Source organism: Papio anubis, chromosome 4 (genome assembly GCF_008728515.1).
Source record: "Papio anubis isolate 15944 chromosome 4, Panubis1.0, whole genome shotgun sequence".
Lineage (NCBI taxonomy): Eukaryota > Metazoa > Chordata > Mammalia > Primates > Cercopithecidae > Papio > Papio anubis.
In genome coordinates, this window is record NC_044979.1 from 82,420,970 (window position 1) to 82,443,928 (window position 22,959).

The 22,959-nt window shown below is 33.5% G+C and overlaps 1 protein-coding gene across 8 annotated transcripts in view; it reads right to left on the bottom strand.

Moving 5' to 3' along the window:
- VWDE (von Willebrand factor D and EGF domains) overlaps positions 1-22,959 on the bottom strand; it is a 161,316-nt gene that overhangs the window by 29,328 nt on the left and 109,029 nt on the right. For all 8 annotated transcript variants that reach the window (XM_021935984.2, XM_021935983.2, XM_021935982.2 and 5 more), the window contains 11 exons: positions 19,960-20,207; positions 18,997-19,086; positions 17,293-17,437; positions 14,545-14,762; positions 14,229-14,302; positions 12,528-12,798; positions 10,157-10,365; positions 9,048-10,012; positions 6,484-6,620; positions 511-666; positions 285-389 (listed from right to left, as the gene is read on the bottom strand). In XM_021935984.2, the coding sequence (XP_021791676.1) occupies positions 285-389; positions 511-666; positions 6,484-6,620; positions 9,048-10,012; positions 10,157-10,365; positions 12,528-12,798; positions 14,229-14,302; positions 14,545-14,762; positions 17,293-17,437; positions 18,997-19,086; positions 19,960-20,207 (2,618 nt within the window). The remainder of the gene's footprint in view (positions 1-284; positions 390-510; positions 667-6,483; positions 6,621-9,047; positions 10,013-10,156; positions 10,366-12,527; positions 12,799-14,228; positions 14,303-14,544; positions 14,763-17,292; positions 17,438-18,996; positions 19,087-19,959; positions 20,208-22,959) is intronic.

The following is a 22,959-nucleotide window of genomic DNA, read 5'->3' on the forward strand; positions in this document are numbered from 1 at the left end:
CTGAAAAAACAATGTAGGTACGAATGAAGTAGTAAATAATTTAGTCTGGACTTCCTCTTACAATTGTTTAGAAGTAATCTGACATTTCAAAATGTTAAAGGCAGGAACCTCTTCCTAGCAGGCAGAGTAACAATTTCAGTTACCCTCATAAAAACTTGAGGAAGGCTTTTCTCTATTAGTTTTTCTGGTGTGAAAGTGAAAAAAACTACAATTAATGTGCCAAGAGCATAGGAAAAGAAAATACCTACGATGTAAATGTGAAAATAAATGAAAAAAATACATACCTTTACAGTACATGAGTCATTTTTATAGAGACCACAAAATTGACAAGCACCATCATATATGACCATTATTTTGTGATTACTGAATTTATAACCATCATTAGATACCTGTAACATAATAGTTCCATGTTGAGATGATTTGTTCTAAGTGTTCTAAATTCATTATGAAATGTTATATAGAAGTATTTACTTTGTTTATAAATACGAAGATGTCTTTTTTATTTTTTACCTTCAACTGCCACTTCCTAATTGGTTTCCCACCCACCAGATCCATGGTATCAAACTGCTGAACATCATTGGGCAGCTGACAATCAACAGCTCTGCTATTTTGGAAAACAGTCTGTGTATAGATGGGTTCTCCAGGCATCCATTCACTGCTATTATACTGAAGACATAGTGAGAAAGCAATTAACTTCTGTTAAATTATGGAAATATTTTGTTAGTAAATTACATATAATCAAAACATAAATTTAAGATATATGCCTAGTATAATGTAATATATAACAGGGAAACTAAAGTCATATTGGGAGTGAGTTTTATTCAGAAAAATGGAAAACATATATATGATAATGTGATGCAAATTGCTCCCAAAGAATCATACATTTCTTGGCAGTTCAAGTCAAAGAAGTTACCAATATTCGTCATCTACAATGGATCACCATGTCATGACTTTTGTAACAAGAGGAAACACTTGACATATAGATGACACACAGTGGATTGATTTTCTGTCCAGAAATTCCTTCATTTCTCCTGCAAAAGCTTCCAACACCTCATCTACTTGAAACTGTCCTTTCTGTCCCCTACACAGCTCCCAGGGTCTCTCATATTCCTATATGACCAATCTCCCTGACTATGCCTGACTGGTGCAGGGGCGGACCTAAGCTAGGCCAATATTTCAACTACTCAGGATATTTTAACTTTGTGCCAATGGAGATGTCATGTCAGTTGGCCTCTGATGGCTTGAGTTGCAGGACACAAAACTATGGAGTGGCCATTTTTTCACTATGGAGAGAAAGCCAGTATATAGTGAAATGGGAAAATGAAGCCCACAAACAAAAGCCGAATTGAGACACACGCACACACACACACACACACACAAATGCACACATACTGAGTCTTCATGGTGTTCAAGTCCCAAGTTCAAGATTTTTCTTGAGAATTCAGCTACTTTCTTGTTCTTGATTCGCTAAGAAATATACCATCCTTATAATAAAATATTTTTGCTCGTTAGTTTATTAGTAATTTGAAACTAAATAAACTCTATCTAGTTCACCCTACTTAATAACTCAGTGACATATCATGCTTAAGCTACACTTTTAGCATTATTTTTCAGTATTGAAAATGCATTGGTGCCAAAAGAGGAGAAGCCAGAATAATGTTCCAGGTACTGGTAACTGTGTAGGAAACCAAAAGCTGTATTTTGCTGTCAAAATTTAGATTTAGATTTTTCTTTGAAATTTATTATTGTAAAATGTTTTCAACCACTCAGAATTTGTCATAGAGCATGCTGATGCTTCAATATTGTGGGCCAGCAGGAAAAGGAAAGGAAAACATGATCACTCTAATCTGCCGCTAATAGAAATTACACTTTTGAAGATTTGATGATTGAAAGAGTGAGTTGCAAATCTTCATATTTAAGGGAGTGTGCAGAGTCTAGCCTAGCAGATCTATCAGTGGTTTCCCTCGTGTAGAGAAAGAATGGCAATGATTTCTCAGAGTAGTCATGATTATCTACACTTAGGTGAATGAAGGGTCTTGGTTTCTTGTGTGGAAAGAAGACTGCAGCCAATGACTGGCAATATAGAGATTATTTCCAACTTTCTGTTTCGAGGGGCCTACCCAAAATGAGGAATATACAGTGTTCTATTTCCTTTTCATTCATCAACATTTTGTGAGTATATATCATGTGCTGAAAATATCTCAGTGCAAAAAGATCACAAAGAAAATGACAGACAACATATAATTTTGACTGCATTAAAGAGACTCAAATAGGATATAATACAAATGGAGTTATTAAGTCTAACAAGCAGAGTCAAAGAAGGCTTCAAAAAAGCAAATACTTCTCTTCCTGAAAATAAAAAAGGAGACTGCTATTTGGACACTGGGAGCAGAGGTGGAGAGAGTGCAATTCACACGAATGGAGAGAATAGTGTATGAAAAAGACAGGGATGTATGTAGTAGCATAAACAAGAAGTTCAAGCCTACAAATGTCGACAAGAGCTAAATCATAATGTGCCATCCATTTCTTGGATAACATCTTGTATTTAATCCTATAAAATAGCAACTTTAAAATAGGATTTTGTAGAGTCTTGACTGCTTTAAGAGAGGAAGTGAAAGAAATGCTTAAGTGGTTGAATCTCTAGCTAAAAACTTGCCTAAAACTGCTAATACGAAAGTAGAAAAAAGTATGTAAAACATGTTACACTTTATATATAAAAAAGAGTTATCTATCCATTTTTTGTACCAAAGAAATATAGTAAGGATTAACCAGAAAATAACGACAGTAGAAACATACTTTAATGAAAAGAAGGAGGGATGGAAAGCAGATGACAGGGACGACAAGAAAGTAACAATTCTATGTGTATGCCTTTGTATAGCTTAAACTCTTGGAACTATGATAATATTTCATATTCCCTCCAAATAATTAATTAACTAAAATCAACCAGAGTATGGAAGAAACTCAAAATAGAAGACAAATATTTCTAAAACCTAATTGTATTATAAATAAAACAGATAACCACTCTAAACAGAGTGGAAAATACTTAATCTAACTCACTTTGGAAACTAGTATTTGCCTTTATATTGTGGCCTTGTTTCATGAATTTGTTTTTCACGGAGGAAGGGGTTAGAATTTCTGAAAATGACTTACATATACACTTAGATTAAGAAACCGGGTAAATATATTGTGGATGATGAGAGCTAGTTTTCACTTGTAAAGAAAAGAGTTACAAATAAAGAAAGGAGAACGCTAGAATGAACCTTATGGCACTGCATTGAAATCAGGAGTATCAGTATCAACTCATAGAGATGATAGACAAATAGATAAACAGATAGATAGGTAGTTACGTGGGTGTATAAGTGTCCATACATAGATTTTCTAACTATATTCTTTAAAAGGGCCAAGAAGCAATAACTACCCTGTAACAAGAAGCACACCTTGCACCCAAGTCTTGGATTTTAAATGACCCTCTTTGATAAATGGAACTACAGTCTTTAGAGAAATGGTTGATTATAGAGTTGGGGTAGGAAAAATATGAGTCTGGAATATCATATGATGCCAGAACGTGATAAATTGTTCAAAAAATTATGGGAGCAAGTTAAAAGGACATGAGAATCAATCTGTAATAGCTCCCAATGGTCAAAGCTGGAATAATTTAAACAGTCAAATAAAGAATGATAGCATTGAGTTATAATTCATGAAATAAGTTTCCATTAGTCTATACTGGCATGAGTAAATAAATGAATAAATAAATTGGAAACAAGGAACAGCTCTTCTTTTCAGTAGAATTCCAAATAATATGTGTAGAAGAAATGATGGAAATAGAAAATCACCACTGGTAAATACCACAGTAATAATTGCTACAAGCAAAAATTACAGTTGGATGCTAAAATTAGGAAAAAGGAAGTTTGAGGAGCTATCATATATTTCCATAATCTAAAAGTGTCTCCCCACAACACGTTTATTAGTTACAATGGGAAAAACAGGAAGCTTACAGTTAAGACACATAGCAAAAAACCCCTTAAGTAAGTGATCAAAATCTACATTGCCCGTGATTAGATACATCACATCATGAAAGGATGCACTAAGAATTGTACAACATGGCATGACTTCAGTCTAACCATAAAAAAGGAACGTTCCACAAAATAAATGGCCAGTGCTCTTCGAAAGAACCAAGTGTGCAAAAGATGAAGAAAGATGGAGCACGGTCACAATATTCAAAAGAACCAAGTGTGCAAAAGATAAAGAAAGATGCAGCACTGTCACAATATGAAAGAGACTGAAGAAACATGACAAAAAGCAGTATAAAATCTTAGATTGGATCCTGAATCAGAAAAAGGACCATTATTAGTGGGACAACTGGCAGAATCTGAACAAGGTCTGTAAATTCATTAATAGTATTGTGTCGAGGTGAACTTTCTGGTTTGAACAATTGTTTTACGGATATGGTTTATATATAAGATATTAACTTTAGGAGAAACTGGGTGAAGAATTATTGGAAACTGCATTATTTTTACAATTTTTCTGTGAGTCTTGTTATTCCAAAATAAAAGTTTTTAAAAATTACTTCATAAAATGGGAAGTCATTAAGGATTTTGCATGATCTAATTTCCAAAATGCTACATTTTCAAGAGGAACCCAATCTTCAAAGGGAACTGAAATTTGAACTAAAAAAGTGAGCAGGAATCGATTCATGTTGACTGAACATGTAACAGGGGAGCTGGGAGAAGACATTAGCTTAGTGGCAGCGCAAGCACATTCCATACAAAGTGAATGCAAGGCTTTGAGCAGGGCCCATGTTGGTAGGGTTGGGGATCCTAAAATAGTGGCACATTAAACAGGCTTGACTGGAGGTATGAATGAAAGGTTAGAAAAGCCTTTAAAACCCAGCACTGGGCAAGACTGGGGCTAGGAGAGACAGACTTAACTTCAGCATAATGTGAAATAGGCAGATATGCATTCTAATTTTAGTTTGGGCAAGTGAACATGTTTCTTTCCGTAGTTCTTGATTCGGTTTGGCTCTGTGTCTCCATCCAAATCTCATCTCGAATTGTAATCCCCAAGGATCGAGGGAGGGACATAGTGGGAGTTGACTGGATCATGAGGGCAGTTTCTCCCATGCTGCTCTCGTGAGAGTAAGGAAATTCTCATGAGATCTTGATGGTTTAAAAGTGGCAGCTTCCCTCTTAACTCCCTCTCACCTGCCGCCTCGTGAAGAAGGTGCCTGCCTCTGCCTTCTGCCATGATTTTATGTTTCCTGGGGTCTTTCCAGCCATGTGGAACTGTGAGCCAATTAAACCTGTTTTCTTTATAAATTACCCAGTCTTAGGTAGTATCTTTATAGCACTGTGAAAATAGACTAATACAGTTCTGTATAGTGTGTTAGAGGATTCCAGATTTTACTCTGTATTATAGAAGTTCGGAGGAAGTGGGAGGTAGTATGAGAGTAAATCACAACAAACAATGCATCTGAAGGTAAGTACGAAATGTGCTTTCCAAGAGAATATAAATCTACAAAATTCTTTCCTGGCAAATCACTTAATCTTCATGTGATGTCATATGATTTATTTTGCCAAGACTAATATAATGTCTAGTCACTTAAGTGATATTAAAATTACTGACATGTACCTTTCTATGTTGTCTTATTACTTCATTGGGATTAAAATATTTCATGGCTTATTTAGAAAGGCTCTACCCATAAAATCCTGAAGTTATCATACTTGTGTTTAATTACTTGATAAAGACACATACAAACCTATTACCTCCTGTAAATTCTCAATCTCAGAGTCACATTTGGCTTCATCAATTTAGAGAAAAAGTAAGAAGAATGCTATAATATGTTTTGCTGTCTTAAGTTTTCAGCTTATCCACATATACTTTTGAAATTCATAGAATTATCCTTAAAATAAAATTTCCATTTGAACAAAGACAAGGAAGACCATTTAAATAAATCGAAAATAAGGTATAATTTGATATACTAATGTTCATACTGATCATGTCTGTTTCTGTGGCCTTCAGAAAGATAAATACTAATTTTTTAGAGGTGGGTATTTTCTGTCTAAAATCCGTAGTAAGGAAAATATAAAGAATAAATGCAATTAGTCCTCATTTTTTGATTTGTAAAAGGGAAACGTTCATATCCAGTTTATGCAAGACGTCTTGGCTAAAAACAATGTCTCTTCTTTATGTTTTTACATGTCAAGAAATACAGAGGCTTACATAAATCAAGCCTGATATTCTTTTAGCTTTTTAATATCAGTGAAAATAGTGAGCTGATACTTCAATAAAATGTTTATAAGATATTTTAATAAAGTTAACAAAGAAGCGTCAACATTATGTAACTTAATCATTTTCCTGTTAAGCTCTCTAGATGTAACATCATTTGGATTTTTGTTGCTAATTGATAGACCAAATTAATCCAAGATAATATTAATCTGAGTATCTCATACACTCTATTGTTTCTCAACTCTATAATTAACATACCTGTAGCTTAGTAACTTCACATTTAATTGAAGGTAATTCTTTGAAGCCTTTGCCAAAAACTCTCACCATCATACAATTAGATTTTCGAACATCACAGAATCCAGCATTCCCAAGCTCTATAATTTCAGGAGCTTTGTCTTTGGAAAAAAATATAACAAATACTACATAATTTCTTTAATTTCAGAAAAAAAAATATTTCCAAGCCCCAAATTAAAAGCATATGGAAAATAATGTTTTAAAGTATACCTAAAATGCTACTTACAACACTAATTAAGCCATTAAATATTAAGAGTAATCTGGTATTAGAAGAGGTATCTACCATTAAACCAATAATAATATTACAGACACTACCAGTCCTAAAAACACAGGTTTCACTAATGTTTAATATTATTTTATATCAATTAAGGAAAAATATTAAGAAATTACCACTATAATAAAGTACATTTTGGTTTTGCCATTTTGGCTTGTGCCACATAGCTGGGTTATAGAAAAAAATACTTCCGTAATAAAATATAGTAGTTAGTTATGCAATGTATTAAAATTTCAAAATGTCATCTGTATCAGCAACATCTGGTTGTCAAAACGGATAAATGCAGTGTGTAAAAGTTATTAAACCCTTTGCCTATGTACTGGGAAAACCTAAGTGAATGCAACTCTACTAGCGGTAGGGTAGAAAATCATGTGTATTCAGAACCCTAAAAATCTTGATGAAATTTTTTTTTAAAGCTTGGGTTACTTCAGTCCATACTTTCACAAATTCAACAAATGTTTAGTAATTTTTATCTATCTGTTATTATTCTAGGTACTGGGGATATAGTAATGAACAAAACAAAAGTTTCTGCCTTCATGTAATTTACATTCTAGATGGAGATGGGAGGATAAAAAAAACTAATAAAAAGATAAATATAAATTATATTACATAATTGTTTTCAGGAATATAGAAAAATAATTATATTAACTATATTTAGGGAGATTAAGACCATGAAATTATGTAAGAAAAACAAGTCTGTTTTGAATGACCACAGAGGATTTTTTGATAATATGACATTTGAACAGAGAAGTAAAGAACGTAAATCATAAAGATCTGTGGTGGGAGAATCCTCCGGTGAGAGGGAGCAGTGAGTGCAAAGACCCTGAGGTGGGAGCAGGCCTGGCTCCTTTGAGGAGCAGCAAAGCTGCCAGTGTGGCTGAAGAGCGGTGAGCTGGGGGAGGAATGCTAGATGAATTCAGTGAGAGAGGAACCTCAGACTACCTAGGGTCTTCTATGCCATGGGAGGGATTGTGGACTTTACTCTGAAGGAGATGGAGAGCCATTCGGGCTATATAAACACAGGAGCAATATGATCTCACTCACATTTCAGCGGGGTCACTTTAGTTGCTGCTGTACAGAAAATTAGTTTTGAGAGAATCCATGATAATCCGAGGAGGAAATAATGGTGGCTTGGACTATGGTTGTAGCAGGGAAAGGAATGAAATGCTTTGAAGCTGGAGCTGGATTTGCTGCTAATTAATTAAACTTGAGGCATGAAGGAAAAGGACAGGCAAAAATGCCTGCAAGTTTTTAATGTGAGCAAATAGGAATGACGTTTGCATTTATTAAGAAGGAAAAGGCCGTAGGTGGAAAAGAGCAAGATGGTAATAATGGGAGGGAAATCAGGAGTTACTGGTTTACTTATTAAAGGAAACAAAGCTTTGTCTAAAATATTAGTTTTTTTAGTTTCTTTGTCTAAAATATTAAGACAAAATAGTTTGTACTGGCCGGGCACGGTGGCTCAAGCCTGTAATCCCAGCACTTTGGGAGGCCGAGACGGGCGGATCACAAGGTCAGGAGATCGAGACCATCCTGGCTAACCCGGTGAAACCCCGTCTCTACTAAAAAATACAAAAAACTAGCCGGGCGAGGTGGCGGGCGCCTGTAGTCCCAGCTACTCTAGAGGCTGAGGCAGGAGAATGGCGTGAACCCGGGAGGCGGAGCTTGCAGTGAGCTGAGATCTGGCCACTGCACTCCAGCCTGGGCGACAGAGTGAGACTCCGTCTCAAAAAAAAAAAAAAAAAAAAAAATAGTTTGTACTGTATAGATAGATGCGTTAGAGAAAAAATAGTTTTAAGCAAATTAGTATAATTAGCAAAACAATATAAACACAGTGCTTTAAAAATACTAAATTTGAGTTCTGGGAAAATAATGATTCTCTATAAGGTAGAGGGCCCACTTGTGTGTAAAGGCCCTGAGGTTAAATGAACTTGGCATTTTCAAGGGACAGCTTAGAGACCAAAGGGGCTGGAGTGGAACGACAGGGTGACAGTAGTAGGGAATGAGTTTAGAGAGACACTGAGTGCCAGATCACACTGTGCCTTCTAGGCTGTTATAAGTTACTTTGGCTTTTACTCCAAATAAGATGAGATGCTGTTAGAAAATTAGTAGTGTATTAATTAATATGATTTGGAGGTTTTCTCTATAAAATCTGAATAAACACTGTTAGGATACTGAGGGTGACATAAAGATCAAATACATTTTTATAATGAAATATCATATGCAGTATCAAACTTTGAGAGTATTTACTTACCATAGGAATCACTGCAATCATAGGAAGTAAAGCTTGGGGAACATGCACACCCCCATTCCATACACTGCCCATTGCCGCTGCATAAATTGGGACATTTTAATACTAAGAGAATGTCTTCAATTGACGTTCCATACTCTTCTGTGTTATATTTCCCCTCCTCCACAATCCTCTTTTCACATTCATTTTCTAAAAGGGCCACACCTGCTTCTGCCCAGCTAAGATCATCTTTTAACAGAACATCCTTCACACACATATCTATAACACTGTCTATTCTCTTGCCGAGAAAAGCAAGACAGAGCCTTCCTATGCTGGAGTTGGCTAGAGTCTGCTGACAGAGGGTCAAGGTGCTGTACTCGGTGAGGCCAGAGGGTGTGGGCCAAGAGGGGACAAACTCTTGCTGTACATCCTCAGTGTGGTCCTCTGGGAAAAAATAAGTAAGTTCCTCCAGATCCGTTTGGCTGAGACTCGGGAAAGCAAACAAAGGAAGGAACTCATAAAAGTTTTGCCATTTCCGTCTGTTTTGTCGATTGTACCTCATTTCTTGGCTGGGGTTTTCCTGGCCTTGTGTGTATTTCTTAGTGTCCAAATATTTTAGTGCATCTTCTTTCTCATTTCCAGGATGTTTTTGTACATTTAAGCCTAGTTTAGTCAGGTTTATGTGGTTGTTTTCTTGTGGAAAGAAATTTAGATTATATTCGTCTTGAGATGTATGCTTGTTTATCTCTCTGACAAGAGTGCCTGAATTAATATATTCAGAAGTGACATCTAGTTCTGGTATCAAAGAAGGTAAGCTGACATGACTGAGGTCTTTGCAACCCGAGACAATTTCTGATTGAGAAACACTGCCCAGATCATTGGAAGACGGATATGCTGCAGTGTCCACTGAACAGCTACAATAGGATGGCTTTCCAGGTGACGTCAAAGAAATTGGCAGTGTGTCAAACATGCTTTTTCCTGGTAAAATCCTTCCAGATGGAAAATAGGAAAGAATAGTAATTTCTACATAGACATTTTTTCCTAATATGTGTTGCAAAAAAGCAGAGTGTTGAGCCACCACCCATTTTAAATCTAATATTAATACAATTGCAAGTGGAAAAATAGTGTCTTACCTCCATTCATTAATAAAAGCAACATAATTGTTAAAATTTTGATCAATTTGGATCCCATTTTTGTCATGGAAATCATTCTCTGGATTTTCATCAAAGGTTCCACAAAGTCCCAGAGTGTTTCTGTAATCTACACCAGGGGCTCTGATCGTTAGACTCATGCCCCATTCACCAACATCAGCACGGATGAAAGCCCCAGAAGCAAACCAGATCTGAAAAACAGAAATAAACAATACGGAAATAAAAGACATTGAAGCAATATTCAATCTGGTTTAAGAAAAATCTATTATTTAAAAAATAAGAAATAGTTATTCCCTCAATATAAAAAGAGAATAAAATACTGATTTTCTTGACTACAACTTTCCTCTTAACATTCTAAGCCAAAATAGGGGTTTTTGCATATTGCTGACCTGAAATTTGAGGACCATACTGATCTTTTTATTGAAATATATTGCTTGCAACTTCTTTCTTTAAATAATTTAAACTAAAATGAGATAATTTATATAATTAATACATTACAGATATTGAGGAAGATGTTTACCAAGTAATGTTTCTGATAACAATTATTTAATACAGAATTAGATTGACAAGTAATTAATTTACACAGATGAATATAATTTTAGAGGAGTACATGTGCCTACAGCTAATTAGCATTCTCTAGCTGCCAGTAGACAAACAGAATCAGAAGCTAAATTATAACTAGAAGGTAGCTTGAGGATTTGGCAATCTGAGCAAGGAGAGTTTGCTGAATGACCCTAGTAGCCTGTGAAATCTAACTGTGAACCACCTCTCCCATCACAGGAATATCACCTCTTTCAGACCGGCCACTTTTATGTACTGTATACGTGGAGAAGCTATCTCTTCTAAAATCACTGAAGATACACCACTGTGTTTGCTCTTCTGATTGTTTTTCCCCTTTCAATTTTCTTAAAATTTAAAAATAGCTCTTTTTTCTCTTTTTACAAAAATGGTCTGTGCTAGTTACATTAAATTATTTAAAAAACAAACAAATTTTACATTCCAAACCAACTTAAGGTAGCTAAAATTAAGATTTTGATGCAAATTCTTCAAAAGCCTCTTTTATATTTTGGGCATATCTTTGCCTGTCAATAAACCTACTCACCTACTCCATCATTTTCATGACTACAAAGTGTTCTACTATATGACATCACTGTATTTAGAGTTTTAGTTAAACCTGTTTATTGATCACTACTTAACCATAACTTTTTCCTCTTATAAGGAAAGATACAATAAACATCACTGGGGGTATGCACATCCTTAACTATTATTTTACAATAAATTTCCAGGAGTAAAATTTCTTGGCAAAATAGCACACATAGGTGCAGGTTATATATGATATATATGTTCCCTCGAAAGACTGTTACTAAATGTACTATCTCTACTCTTCTTGATATTGTATGAGAGATGTTCAATCTTTATTTATTTATTCATCTATTTGACTACTAATAAGGTTAAATTTTTCGTATTTTTATTGGTTTTTGTACTTTTGAACATATCAGTTTTATTTCTTTTGTGAAAAGGTTTTTTATATTATTTGCTCATTTTAATCAGAATGCTGATTATACATTAGTGATGCATGAGTTTTTTCTATCTGACCTATGTTTTATATGTAGCAAATATTTTCCCAATTTTTGATTTGCATTTTGGTTTTCAGTGATGGAATTCGAATACATAATGTATTTTCAAAAATGATTTTTCACTTCAGTAAATATTATACAAACATAAACTTAAATTTTTAATGCTTTTATTTAAATTTTAATTTCACTGACTTGGAATTACTTGTTTGAAAGATGAGTGGAAGGTGGCTATGACCTGAAAATACAAATAGTTTGCTCACAGATATGAAGTATAATCTTTAAAAAAATATTAGCTTGCCAGGAGTAAAGGAAAAAGAATTAAAAATATTAGTGAATATATAAGCTTAGGTTTGTTTCCTGACTTCATATTCTATTACACTTATCTACCAGCCCATTCCTTAGGTAGTACTACACAATATTCATTTCAAAAACTGGTTAATTATTACTAAATACTCATTCTTAATTATGTCTGTCATCTCTGTCTAATACACTACTTATTACACATTGTCAAAAATAATTTTATTAAGTAATCCACCAAGTTGTCATACTAAAATCTTAAATATGGCAGTTTAAATTTTACATGGTTTTAACTATGTTGTGTGTATTTGTGTGTGGTAAGTGAAAAAAAAAGTATTCCCTCTAAGATGATGGTTAATATAAATGCTATTTTGTTAAACAAACTAATGTTGAAAAATGATAGCTCCTAATTTAATAGAGATGTTTATCTGAAAGGAGAGAAAGGAAAAATACTTTTAATGTTAAAGAATCATACATACTGTGACTTTTCTTCCTAAGTAAGATTCACTTATCTTGATATTCCTGGTTACATGTTGGCTTTTTACAAATAAATATGGTTGTGATTCACGTAGCTGACCACTGCACATATCAAAAGTGACTATATCACCTCCTTCATGGGCAACAAACCCACAATTACATGACACTGGATAGTGAAGACTTCCGCAGTCCCACTGACGTACATGGACTTCAAAATCACGTGACATACTCTTATAAAGCACAAATGTTCCAGTCTTGAAATTATCATATACCCTATCATTAACAAAAGGCAATTGCATTAAAAAATCGTGTAAAATATCACAGTAGTATGTTATTGATTTGCAATAGCTTTATGTATCATGAGCATTTTGTTGTGTGCACTGAAGGAAACAAAGTAGCTGTAAACGCCTCAATCTCTCCCACTACTCCTTTCTTCCCTTTCACCACTCCAGTCAAGCTGCTCTCCTTGAGCAGGGCAGGCTGGCTCAATGGTCTTCTCGCCATACGTGTACCCACGTGACTATCTCCCTTATCTTTGAGTACTTGTTAAATGTCACCCTCACCAAATGGCTTTTCATAACCACTCTATTGTAATATAAATTGCAACCCCTCTTTTCAGCCTTCCCTTGCCACCCAATTTAGTTTTCTTCACAGCAAGTATCTTCCTCAGACACACTTTGTATTTTACTTATTAAATGTGTTTCTATCTCTCTTCACCTTTGCAAAGGCCAGCTCCATGAGGATAGAGAATGTTCGTTTTGTTCAATACTCCCAGTCCTTAGAACTTGGCTTTTCACCTACTTGTTGCATAATTAATCTTGTTGAATTGTCAGAATAAATTCATCACTACTACGCTTTCTTGAGGTTTTTCCACTAAAATGTCTAAGCCTTTACTTATAGCCATAAAGGATTCTTGCCTGTGAGATCAGTTCCTTCAGGTTCTTAACACCTGTTGACACCATTGGAGAACAATTTTTTTATAGAAGAGTTTCTACATATTGAATAATTTTACTGACAATGATCATATTACACTTTTTTAGGCAAACCACAAACCATCTTGCGTCATGAAAAAAATGTTGATGCAACACTAAGACATTCTTATCATTTTCCTTACAGACATCTCAGAATTATGAATCTCCCAGAAGAATATAACTGAGTTTAAATCTTTCTATGCAGATATTAATAACAAAATAGTTTAGATTACTTTTTGGTCTTTTTTCCATTTTACTTTAAATTCCAGAGGCAAATATCCAGGTATCTATAATAGTTATAATAGTTTTTTCGTGAATATTCTTGTCAAGGCTTAGGAGTAATTAGTTTTAAAAATAATTCTAATATGTTTAATTATTTTGCCTAAACTTAAACATTGTTTTAGTATCATATGGAAATGTTCTAAACATCTTTAGAGCAAATAATTTAATCATTATTAAAAATTTAAAAAGCGTCTAGCAAAAAAGATTCTCTGCATTTGTAATAATATTTACTTTTACAAGTTCAGCCTTGCAAATAATGGGTGTTTTTTACTAAGAATTAGATTTTAAGGCAAAAAAATCTACATAAACTAGTATCTTGAAACAAGTCAGTAATGCCTTTCTGTCTAATTTCAGTGACTAGAACTAAAAAATTATAAAACAATATGCTGTTTAAAATAACAAAATCAAAGCAAACAAAACTACTAAAAGAAGAAACTTTCAGGAAATTACCTGCCATCAAATGTAATTATATGTGGGTCGGTAAATGAATAGCAGTAAGCAGTTGGGACATCCTTTACTTTGATCTTAAAAGCAAAGATATTTTTGGTAAATATCATCATTAATTATACTTAGTGATACATAAAAAATTGCTTAGCAATCTCAACAAATTTTTAAGTATTGTTTTTATCAAAATTATTAAAATTGAATCATTTAAAAACTAATTTACCAAAAAATGTTTTACATAAAAAGTTTATAAGACATAATGATAAAATGCACATTTCTTCTTAAAGCTTCAATTGCAATAATAGTTTTGTAATTTGTAAACCTGGATGCTGTCTGGAATGTAGTTGTTCCACAGAAAATCCTCATTAACTATTGGTTGCACTACAATGTTTGTAACTCTATCTCCATCTCGAGAAAAATCTGTGACAGCAGTGTAGTACACAAAAGTGTGGCTACAGGTTCCATTAGCACAGGAAGATGTCTGGTGAAGGTCCACATGACAGGAAGACAGTGCCAAATTTAAGCCTAGGTGCTCTCTACCTATATAATGAAAAAATAGGTTTAAAAATTTCCAAGAGAATATACTAACCAAAGCATGTAATAAATTAATTAACATGAAGCACTGAATTGAAAGATTATTCTCAAATTATTTTCTCTTTCTTAAAGCATATTCCAAATTTTGTCTAAATTAAGTCAAAGCTATTGAACTTACCTGATTTTTACAAAGAATTAATCAACTATAATGTATACATATGTACACATAAATACATATTACGATTTTCAATTAGGTTATAAACCTGTATGCAACTGAAGGAAATTCAAAAAGAATAAATAACATTTATTCTTTTACATATTACATATATTACAATATTATATATATTAATATGATTTTTTTCTAAGATTTGCACCTTGGGCCCAGATACTTCTGCAGTATTTCTTAGCATTATGTGTTTATGTTCCATCCATTGTTGAATAGTAGCAATGGCTTTTAATTACTGATAAAGGGCTTATCATCTCAAAAAATAGAAAAATCAAAACAAATGAAGATGATCTCATAATGATAACAAGCTGTCTTCTTTCACCTCCCAAATGTCCCAATATATTCACAAGCTTGAGATGCTCCCTCACTTCGATAATAAAGAATAAAAGATAATTTGGAAAGGGAATTGTAGCAAAAAAAGAGAAAAGAACTGCAGGAATTTGTATAACTAAACAAAAAGAACAGATTTGCCTCCAAAATTGGCCAAAGAGGAATTATACTATCATATCCAATTAATGATTCCAAAGTCTTCCTAAGAATCAAAAAGGAAAAAAGTTGTTAAAAAATGTTCTATCTTCTTTTCTTCCGTACAGATTTTTAAGGTATGAAATATGCTAATCAGATATAAGCACACTGAACTATTTTTTAGAAATATATACTTTAGCCATGCACTAAAAAAAAACCAGAAACATTCAAACTCTTAACCAACTCTCTAAGGTGAATACAGAATATTTCTAGCTTAGATACAGCCCATAACATCAATTCCCCAAGTCAACACATGAGGGATTGTTCTCTTTAAGCCTGTGAATAGCAGCATAGTTTGTTTAGAAATACACTCAGACACCAACTGGTTCCCTGTGAAAGTAAAGATTTAATGCTACTGTACTTAAAGAGGACAAAATGAGGAGTATCCAGAATGAAATCCAGAATTTTTTCTTCAGAAAACAAAAGCCATTTTTAATTCTCAGAGAAAAAGAACAGGCACGCAAACTTCTAAAATGTATAAATATTTTTAGGCTATTATTATATTATTTTAGCAATGCATGCTTTGTTGAAAGAATTGAAAGCATGAAAATATATTTTAAAGTACACCTGTAACTGAAGGAAATCTTTGACTGACATGATTTTGGAAAACATCAATTAACATCATCCTCTTTCTGTTCTCTCCATAAACTGTAGTAATATTTGCATAATATGCTTTTCAGAGCTAACTTGAAGTAGAATTGTGTCAAATAGTCCGAGAGAGGGTATAATTTAATATGTCTGGGCTGTAATTAAAAATATAGTGTTGCTCGTGGTGCTTCTGAAACCTGAGTGAGTAGGTGGGTACTATCTGAGCCTGTTTACTGTCAACAATCCTGAGATGACCTCTCTTAATTCCTCTATCTCTTTAGCCATCTATTTTCTTGAGTGCATCATTCCAAATGACTCTCTCTCTCTCTCCTGGCTTTTTTTAATCCTCTTGTTTCTCTGATTTAATTATTTATAATATAGACATGAAGGTCTATAGATACCTTGTGTTTGGTATATTTACTAAAGACAATGTATGTTCTATGGTGAAAATGTATGTGGTATGCCGATGAAATTGTAATGTCTCTTAAAGGTTACATTTTAATTTATGTATCTGCAACTTGCTTTGATCTCTACATCAGAGGCTCAGTGGGAAAAAGAACATAGTCAAGCCAATCACGGCTATGCATGGTTTGTCCTCACATATTCTATCTTGTTATGTGGGAGGATTTCCTTACTCTACCCGTCGACACATATGTGGCCACGTATCACAGCATCCATACAATTACTAATTGAAATAGAAGAATTTTAAGACACGAGATCCCAAACATAAATGTACATTAGGGAGAGAAGCTTGAAGGATGCATTATGAGATCTATATTTCATAAGCTTGAACTTTTAATGTAACTTATCAAATGTCCCTCATTGGGGATTATTTGAAAAATCTTAAAGAGCAGTTTCCCCTCGATTTCTGTAAACTAAGCAAAGAGAAGAATAAACAGGAGACTGAGAAAAAAATAGGAGAAAAAAGAGGAGTGAGAGGAGAAAGATGATAATGAAGAGGAGATTATTCGCGATTCTTTTTTTTTTTAATGTATGCTTTCAGCCAAGAAGAAGAAATGCGAATTGCTTTGGCAATCATCAATTTGGCCCAGTATTAGTAATATGATTGGGCTACAATTTGAGGTCAATATGCAACATGATTTATTATATGAGTACACTCCAGTGACTTTTCCTACAGGAAAAAAAGCATTATTGTTTGCAATCTAATAATAAGATTAAATAAAGTTACTATATTACCTTGATCAATAGTTTGCAGTTTTAATGAGATTTTGCATTCTTGATCAAGCTCACTAAATTCAGAACAAATAATAGGAATTGTGCTTTCTATCCTCAGGTAGTATTCTTTCCCATCCTCTGATACAGTGCTCAATTCAGGCTGTAGCTGGTATGAGAAAATATGTAGAAAAACTATGTTAAAATATAATTTATTTCTAAGGCACAATTTTGAAAGGGCATTTTTCTCAACAGCACATATTTTGCTAAATGAGCTGGTAATAACTTAAGCCCTACAATGTTTTAACTAAGCAAGACCATTAAAATCAAACCTACGAAAATACAAGCAGCACGCACAGGAGTACATGGAGCTGCTGCACTACTCTGAGTTTGACTTACTTTGGTTCCCCAACACATTTGGCAAATCATATCCAAGCCTGCTTCAATGATTCTGGTTCTATGGTGAACACTGGAAAGTGAAGATGAAAGAAATATTTCTGTTTTCTCCCATTTTATTGCTAATGTTTACTGACACACCAACAGAAGACTCTGTTTTTCCTTAAGGATTAATACTCACTATCTCAATTAGAAACTTAAGTACTTTTAATACATAAATCAAATTATTGTTGTCACTTGAAATATCTCAACACTTAGCCTATTTCTCAGCATCTGATTTCCAGAGTTGGACTTCCTGAGAACTGTTGCAACCCAGGATTGGCCCTATTCTCATTCACAGGCCAATCCTTTTTTGAGGCAGGAATATTTTCGTGCCGTCTCGAGTCTTGGCTAGCTCTCAAAACAGATGTTTCTTAGTACTGAATATTCTCCCTGTTAGCCTAATCAGAAACGGTACAAGGGTGGGGGTGCTGACCTTTGGCCCCTGACACTGTCTGCTGAATGCTAACCAATGTAAACTAAAATGTTCCTGTATTCCCAAGGCTTGACCTCTGCTTCCCCTCACACTGTAGTTATGCAATTCTGACAATGTGGTCCACTCTCCTCACTTCTTTTCCTGGTTCCTACTGTGTGTACGTGGACTTTATTCATAAACAGGGTTTATCCTCGTCCTAAGTCCAATTGTCACAATTTTATCATTTATCTCATCTTGTCGTTGAACTAGAAATGAATCTAGGTCAAACTCGAGTCCTGTGTGTGAGACCTTCCAGGTTCACAGTGCTTGCCTGCCTTTTGATATTGCCCCCACATCTTCCACTGCTTATTAATTCCCTGTCACCTCTGCTCATCTGTTAGAATAGCTCTTCAGTTCTTGGGTCTGGTGCTACCAGCAACAACCAAATCTCCTTCTCTGTTTAGTTAGCTCAATCTTTGCAGTCCATAAAACTCATAGCTCTGGGTCAGTTCTACTGCAGTCAGAGACTCTGCTACTTGGCCTGGGATCTGTCTTCCAAAATGCATGATAACTAAATATCACTAGGCTAACTTTAGTTACGTGATGGAATGAATTAGAAGACCAGACCTTTTGCTTTACTCTAATTTGAGATATTTCTTTAAAAATTGAAAGTACATCTCAACTTTAGTTAACAGGACCCCTCAAACTTTGTTGTCCATTAGAATTATTCGGGCTTTTCTTCAAATACAGGGACTCATGGGTCTCAATATTCTGATTCAGTCTGTGATGAGGTACAGAAACCAGCACGGACAGATTACAGTTTGGGAAACATAGTTCCAGAGGAATAATCTTTCTGATGCATCCCCACTGCTACGTACCTTAATGCCTGCAAAAAATTCTTGGCTTTCTATGGCTATACTTTGTACATGTGGATTCTCCAAGAAAAAGACAGAAGCGCTACAGAATATCTAGGGATATAATGAAAAAATAATCACTTAGCAATTCAATTTTGGAGAAAACGTGTAAATTATCATTTTTAAAATCCTAATTTTAATTCTTCGTAGATAGTATATAGAGGTAATAAAAGAATTAAATAATTTAAAAGCTTACTCGATATTTGAGAAAAATCCCATCATTACAAAATATTACTTATTCAAACCTCAACAAAAAGTATAGCAGGCTTTTTATTTAGGATGTTTTAAAAAGTACTTAAGGGCGGGCACAGTGGCTCATGCCTGTAATCCCAGCACTTTGGAAGACCGAGGAGTGCAGATCATGAGGTCAAGAGATCAAGACCATCTGACCAACATAATGAAACCTCATCTCTACTAAAAATACAAAAACTAGCCGGGCATTGTGGCACACACCTGTAGTCCCAGCTACTCAGGAGGCTGAGGCAGGAGAATCGCTTGAACCTGGGAGGCAGAGGTTGCAGTGAATCAAGATCACGCCACTGCACTCCAGTCTGGTGACAGAGCGAGACTCCATCTCAATAAAAAGAAAAGTACTTAAAAAGTGATATTATCATTTAAAAAATTAAAACTTTTTTTCTAGAATAAATGTATATAATTTTAAAACCTGAGAGAGACATATATGTATAAGGATTAATCAATAATAATCAGCAAATTGCTAAAATGATATATTCATATACAGTCACTAAGATCACTGACTCATCCAGTTGACACTAGAATTAGCACAACTGCAAGGAAAAAAACAAACAAAAAAAATGTTAGTGCTTTATACTCTGGGGACAAAATCTATTTTTAGGATATGATGTTTAAAAATTGTGTTTGAAAATCAGTATATTTATGAAAATAAAATCCAACTGTTTTTTAACATACCCTGTCTCCAAGTCTGAGATTTATGCCATCAAGTTCTAAAAGAGAGCATGCCTGAACTGTGGTCTCTTGTTTCAGCTCCTCTTTGACTTCCTGAGAAGAAAGCCTAGACCAAGCTATGTGAAATCCCACGGAGTTGTTTGTAGGGGGAACATCAAAAGAACACCTACAGAAAAGCCTGGACTCAATCAACTCCACCAGAACCTCTGGCCTTCCTGCAGGTGGAGGTGGCAATGAGACAGTCAGCTGACCTGGGGAGAAAATGCATAACTTGTAACTGGGAATCTTAGACAATGGAGACTGGCTTATGGAAAAAGCACTCAAAGACTGTAACTCTGGGCTTTATCTTAAGAAAAAGCAAACTAAATTTAGAAAAATGATTATTTCTAACAATCAACAAAGTAATACATTCATATTCTGACCCATAATCACACAAATATTGATAGCCAAGCAACTTAGGAGCTCAAGCTTATATTAATGCAGGCTGAATATCTGCCTTTGAAAAGTCGAGCTCTTGAAAAGAAATTTGTGTTATTTGAAGCAATTATCTTTTCTAAAAGATAGAACAAACAAAATTAAGGTTCAGTAAATTATAATTCCTTGTTATAATGAGAAATCGTCACAAGAATGTACAATAAAATGACTTTCTCTTTTATAGTTTTCTCTTATAACTCAACTCATCATTACTCTGGGCTGAAAGAGTTGTTCATTGCAGAGGTGATTACACTATCTTAGTGAAATATCTTAATCCTTTCATTTTTCTGAGGTTAAAGAAATTTGAAGTTTCCTCTAGGAACTCACAGGAAGATTTTATATAGTTTTCAACTCTGGGCATTTGCAAAATCAAATCTGCGGATCTGAAAGTTTTCTGGATACGTTTTTTGTTTAGTTTTGTTCTGTTTTAGAAAGGAGAAAAATATCTGAGTGGTAAATTTGTAAAAGAAGATTTTAAAATGTTCTAAAATGTATAATTTTTCTATTTTATAAATATGCTAATTTTAGGACAATCACAAAATAATCTTTCAGCCTTGCCATGTAGATTTTGGAAAATTCTGGAAAGACCTTAAAATCTTTTCTGTGGAGAAAATGTACTTTTAGATATTTTACAGTGTTATTTTGTTATAGTCCCAATGACAAATGAATTATTTTCAAATTTATCTAGTAAATGAATATTTTACTAAACATTTTAAACATTAGACCAAAGCAGTATATTCAAACTTGAAGGAAATAATAAATTATTTTTGAAAATATATTTGATCTTTAAATATCTTATAGCTAAGTAAAAAGTTATCCTTAAATATACTAGGAAGAGGACATTTATTTTAAAACAGGGAAAAGCTATGTATGGAAATGATTATTAAGAATAAGAGAAGACAAATGACTGAAAAAAATAATTCATGACAATTAAAATGTTTGAATCAACACTTTAAATAGAGAACTATCTGGGCAGATTGATCATTGCTTTCAACAGCATAGATCAAAGAAAACTTGTTATATTTAAAGGAAAAGGTTTAGAAACAACAAATAAATTATTTCTGCTTAGAAAATAAAAATTAGTATTCCTTTGTCAATTCTAATATTAGTATGTATTAAATATATTAATACATTTTCCATTTTATCATGAAGCTTTATCTATTGACTTTCGACTCAATACTTTTATTTAGTGTTACTTCCTCAAATTGTGTACAATTTATATAGCAGAGTTTTTTTAATTAATTGCATAAATGTTCTAAAGAGCATAAGTAGGTGAAATTTATTATTTATTCAACAGGAAAATGTGATTTTGCTATAATACATATATATTGTAAAGAGAATTTACATCTATTATGCAGAGTAGTCAAATAATTACATTTTATATTTAATGCTGCTATTATGAATATTGTTTTATTACTTTATGAACTCAAATCACAGGGCTTAATTAAACTGACCTCCACATACGATAATAGGTTGCCAAAATATACAGAAAAAAGGGGCTAGAAAAACCATTTGGAATAGGGCATGAAATAGAGCATAAAAAATCAATTCAGAGTGATAGACTTTGAGGATTATTATAAAACTCTTTTTAAAATACCAAGCATAATAATTTCTAGGCCTGATATTTGAACATCATATGATCTATCCTGATTTATTTTATGTATTTATGGCTTGTTCCACCATATAAAACACCTCTGTTAATTAAATTAATTATATATCAACAGTCTCTCATGCATTTCAAATATCATATTTAGCTAACAGAAAATATGATAAGGCTAATAATACCATAAAAGGTTAATATTTCAATAAATAATTTCAATTTCTGCCCATAATGTAGGTAGATGACATACATTTTATCACTTAGATAATGTACTTAATTTATTTTAAGGCATATTATAGTAAGAGGATTTCTTAATACTTGAAAAACCTTTAAAACATTTAAAAAATAGAAAATAAAAGATATATATTGAAAGGAAGAGAAAAATTTTGATCACTATTAACATCATTGATGTTTATCTTTCAAGATTTATTTGACACAAATACAATTGTTCCCTTAAAAAAAAAAAAAAGGTACTGTTGTATTGTATAATGTACTTCTATATTGTAATGGTGTTTGCAAAATATTTTGTCAGTGTTTATGTATCAGAAATATTGAATCAATCAGCCAATCAGCAGTTACTGGATGTTTGCACGTTTTTAAAAACATTATTAGACAAATTCTGTTACAAATATTGTGCTCGCACACTTCCCTAAATAGTTCTCTAAGACATATTTTTGAAAGTAGAATTATTAGGTACAAACACATATGGAGTTTTAAGAATGTTGATATGAACTGCCAAATTTTCTTATGAAAGATTCTACTAATACACACAGATTTGTCTAACTCTCTGTACCTCTGCCAACTCGAGGACTACTTCTTAAAGGCACAACAAAGTTATTTTTATTTTTGATAACTACCAGACTTTGGTTATGTCAAATATCAGTATAATTCAACATCCAAAGCTGCAGAATATAATTATCTGTTGAAAT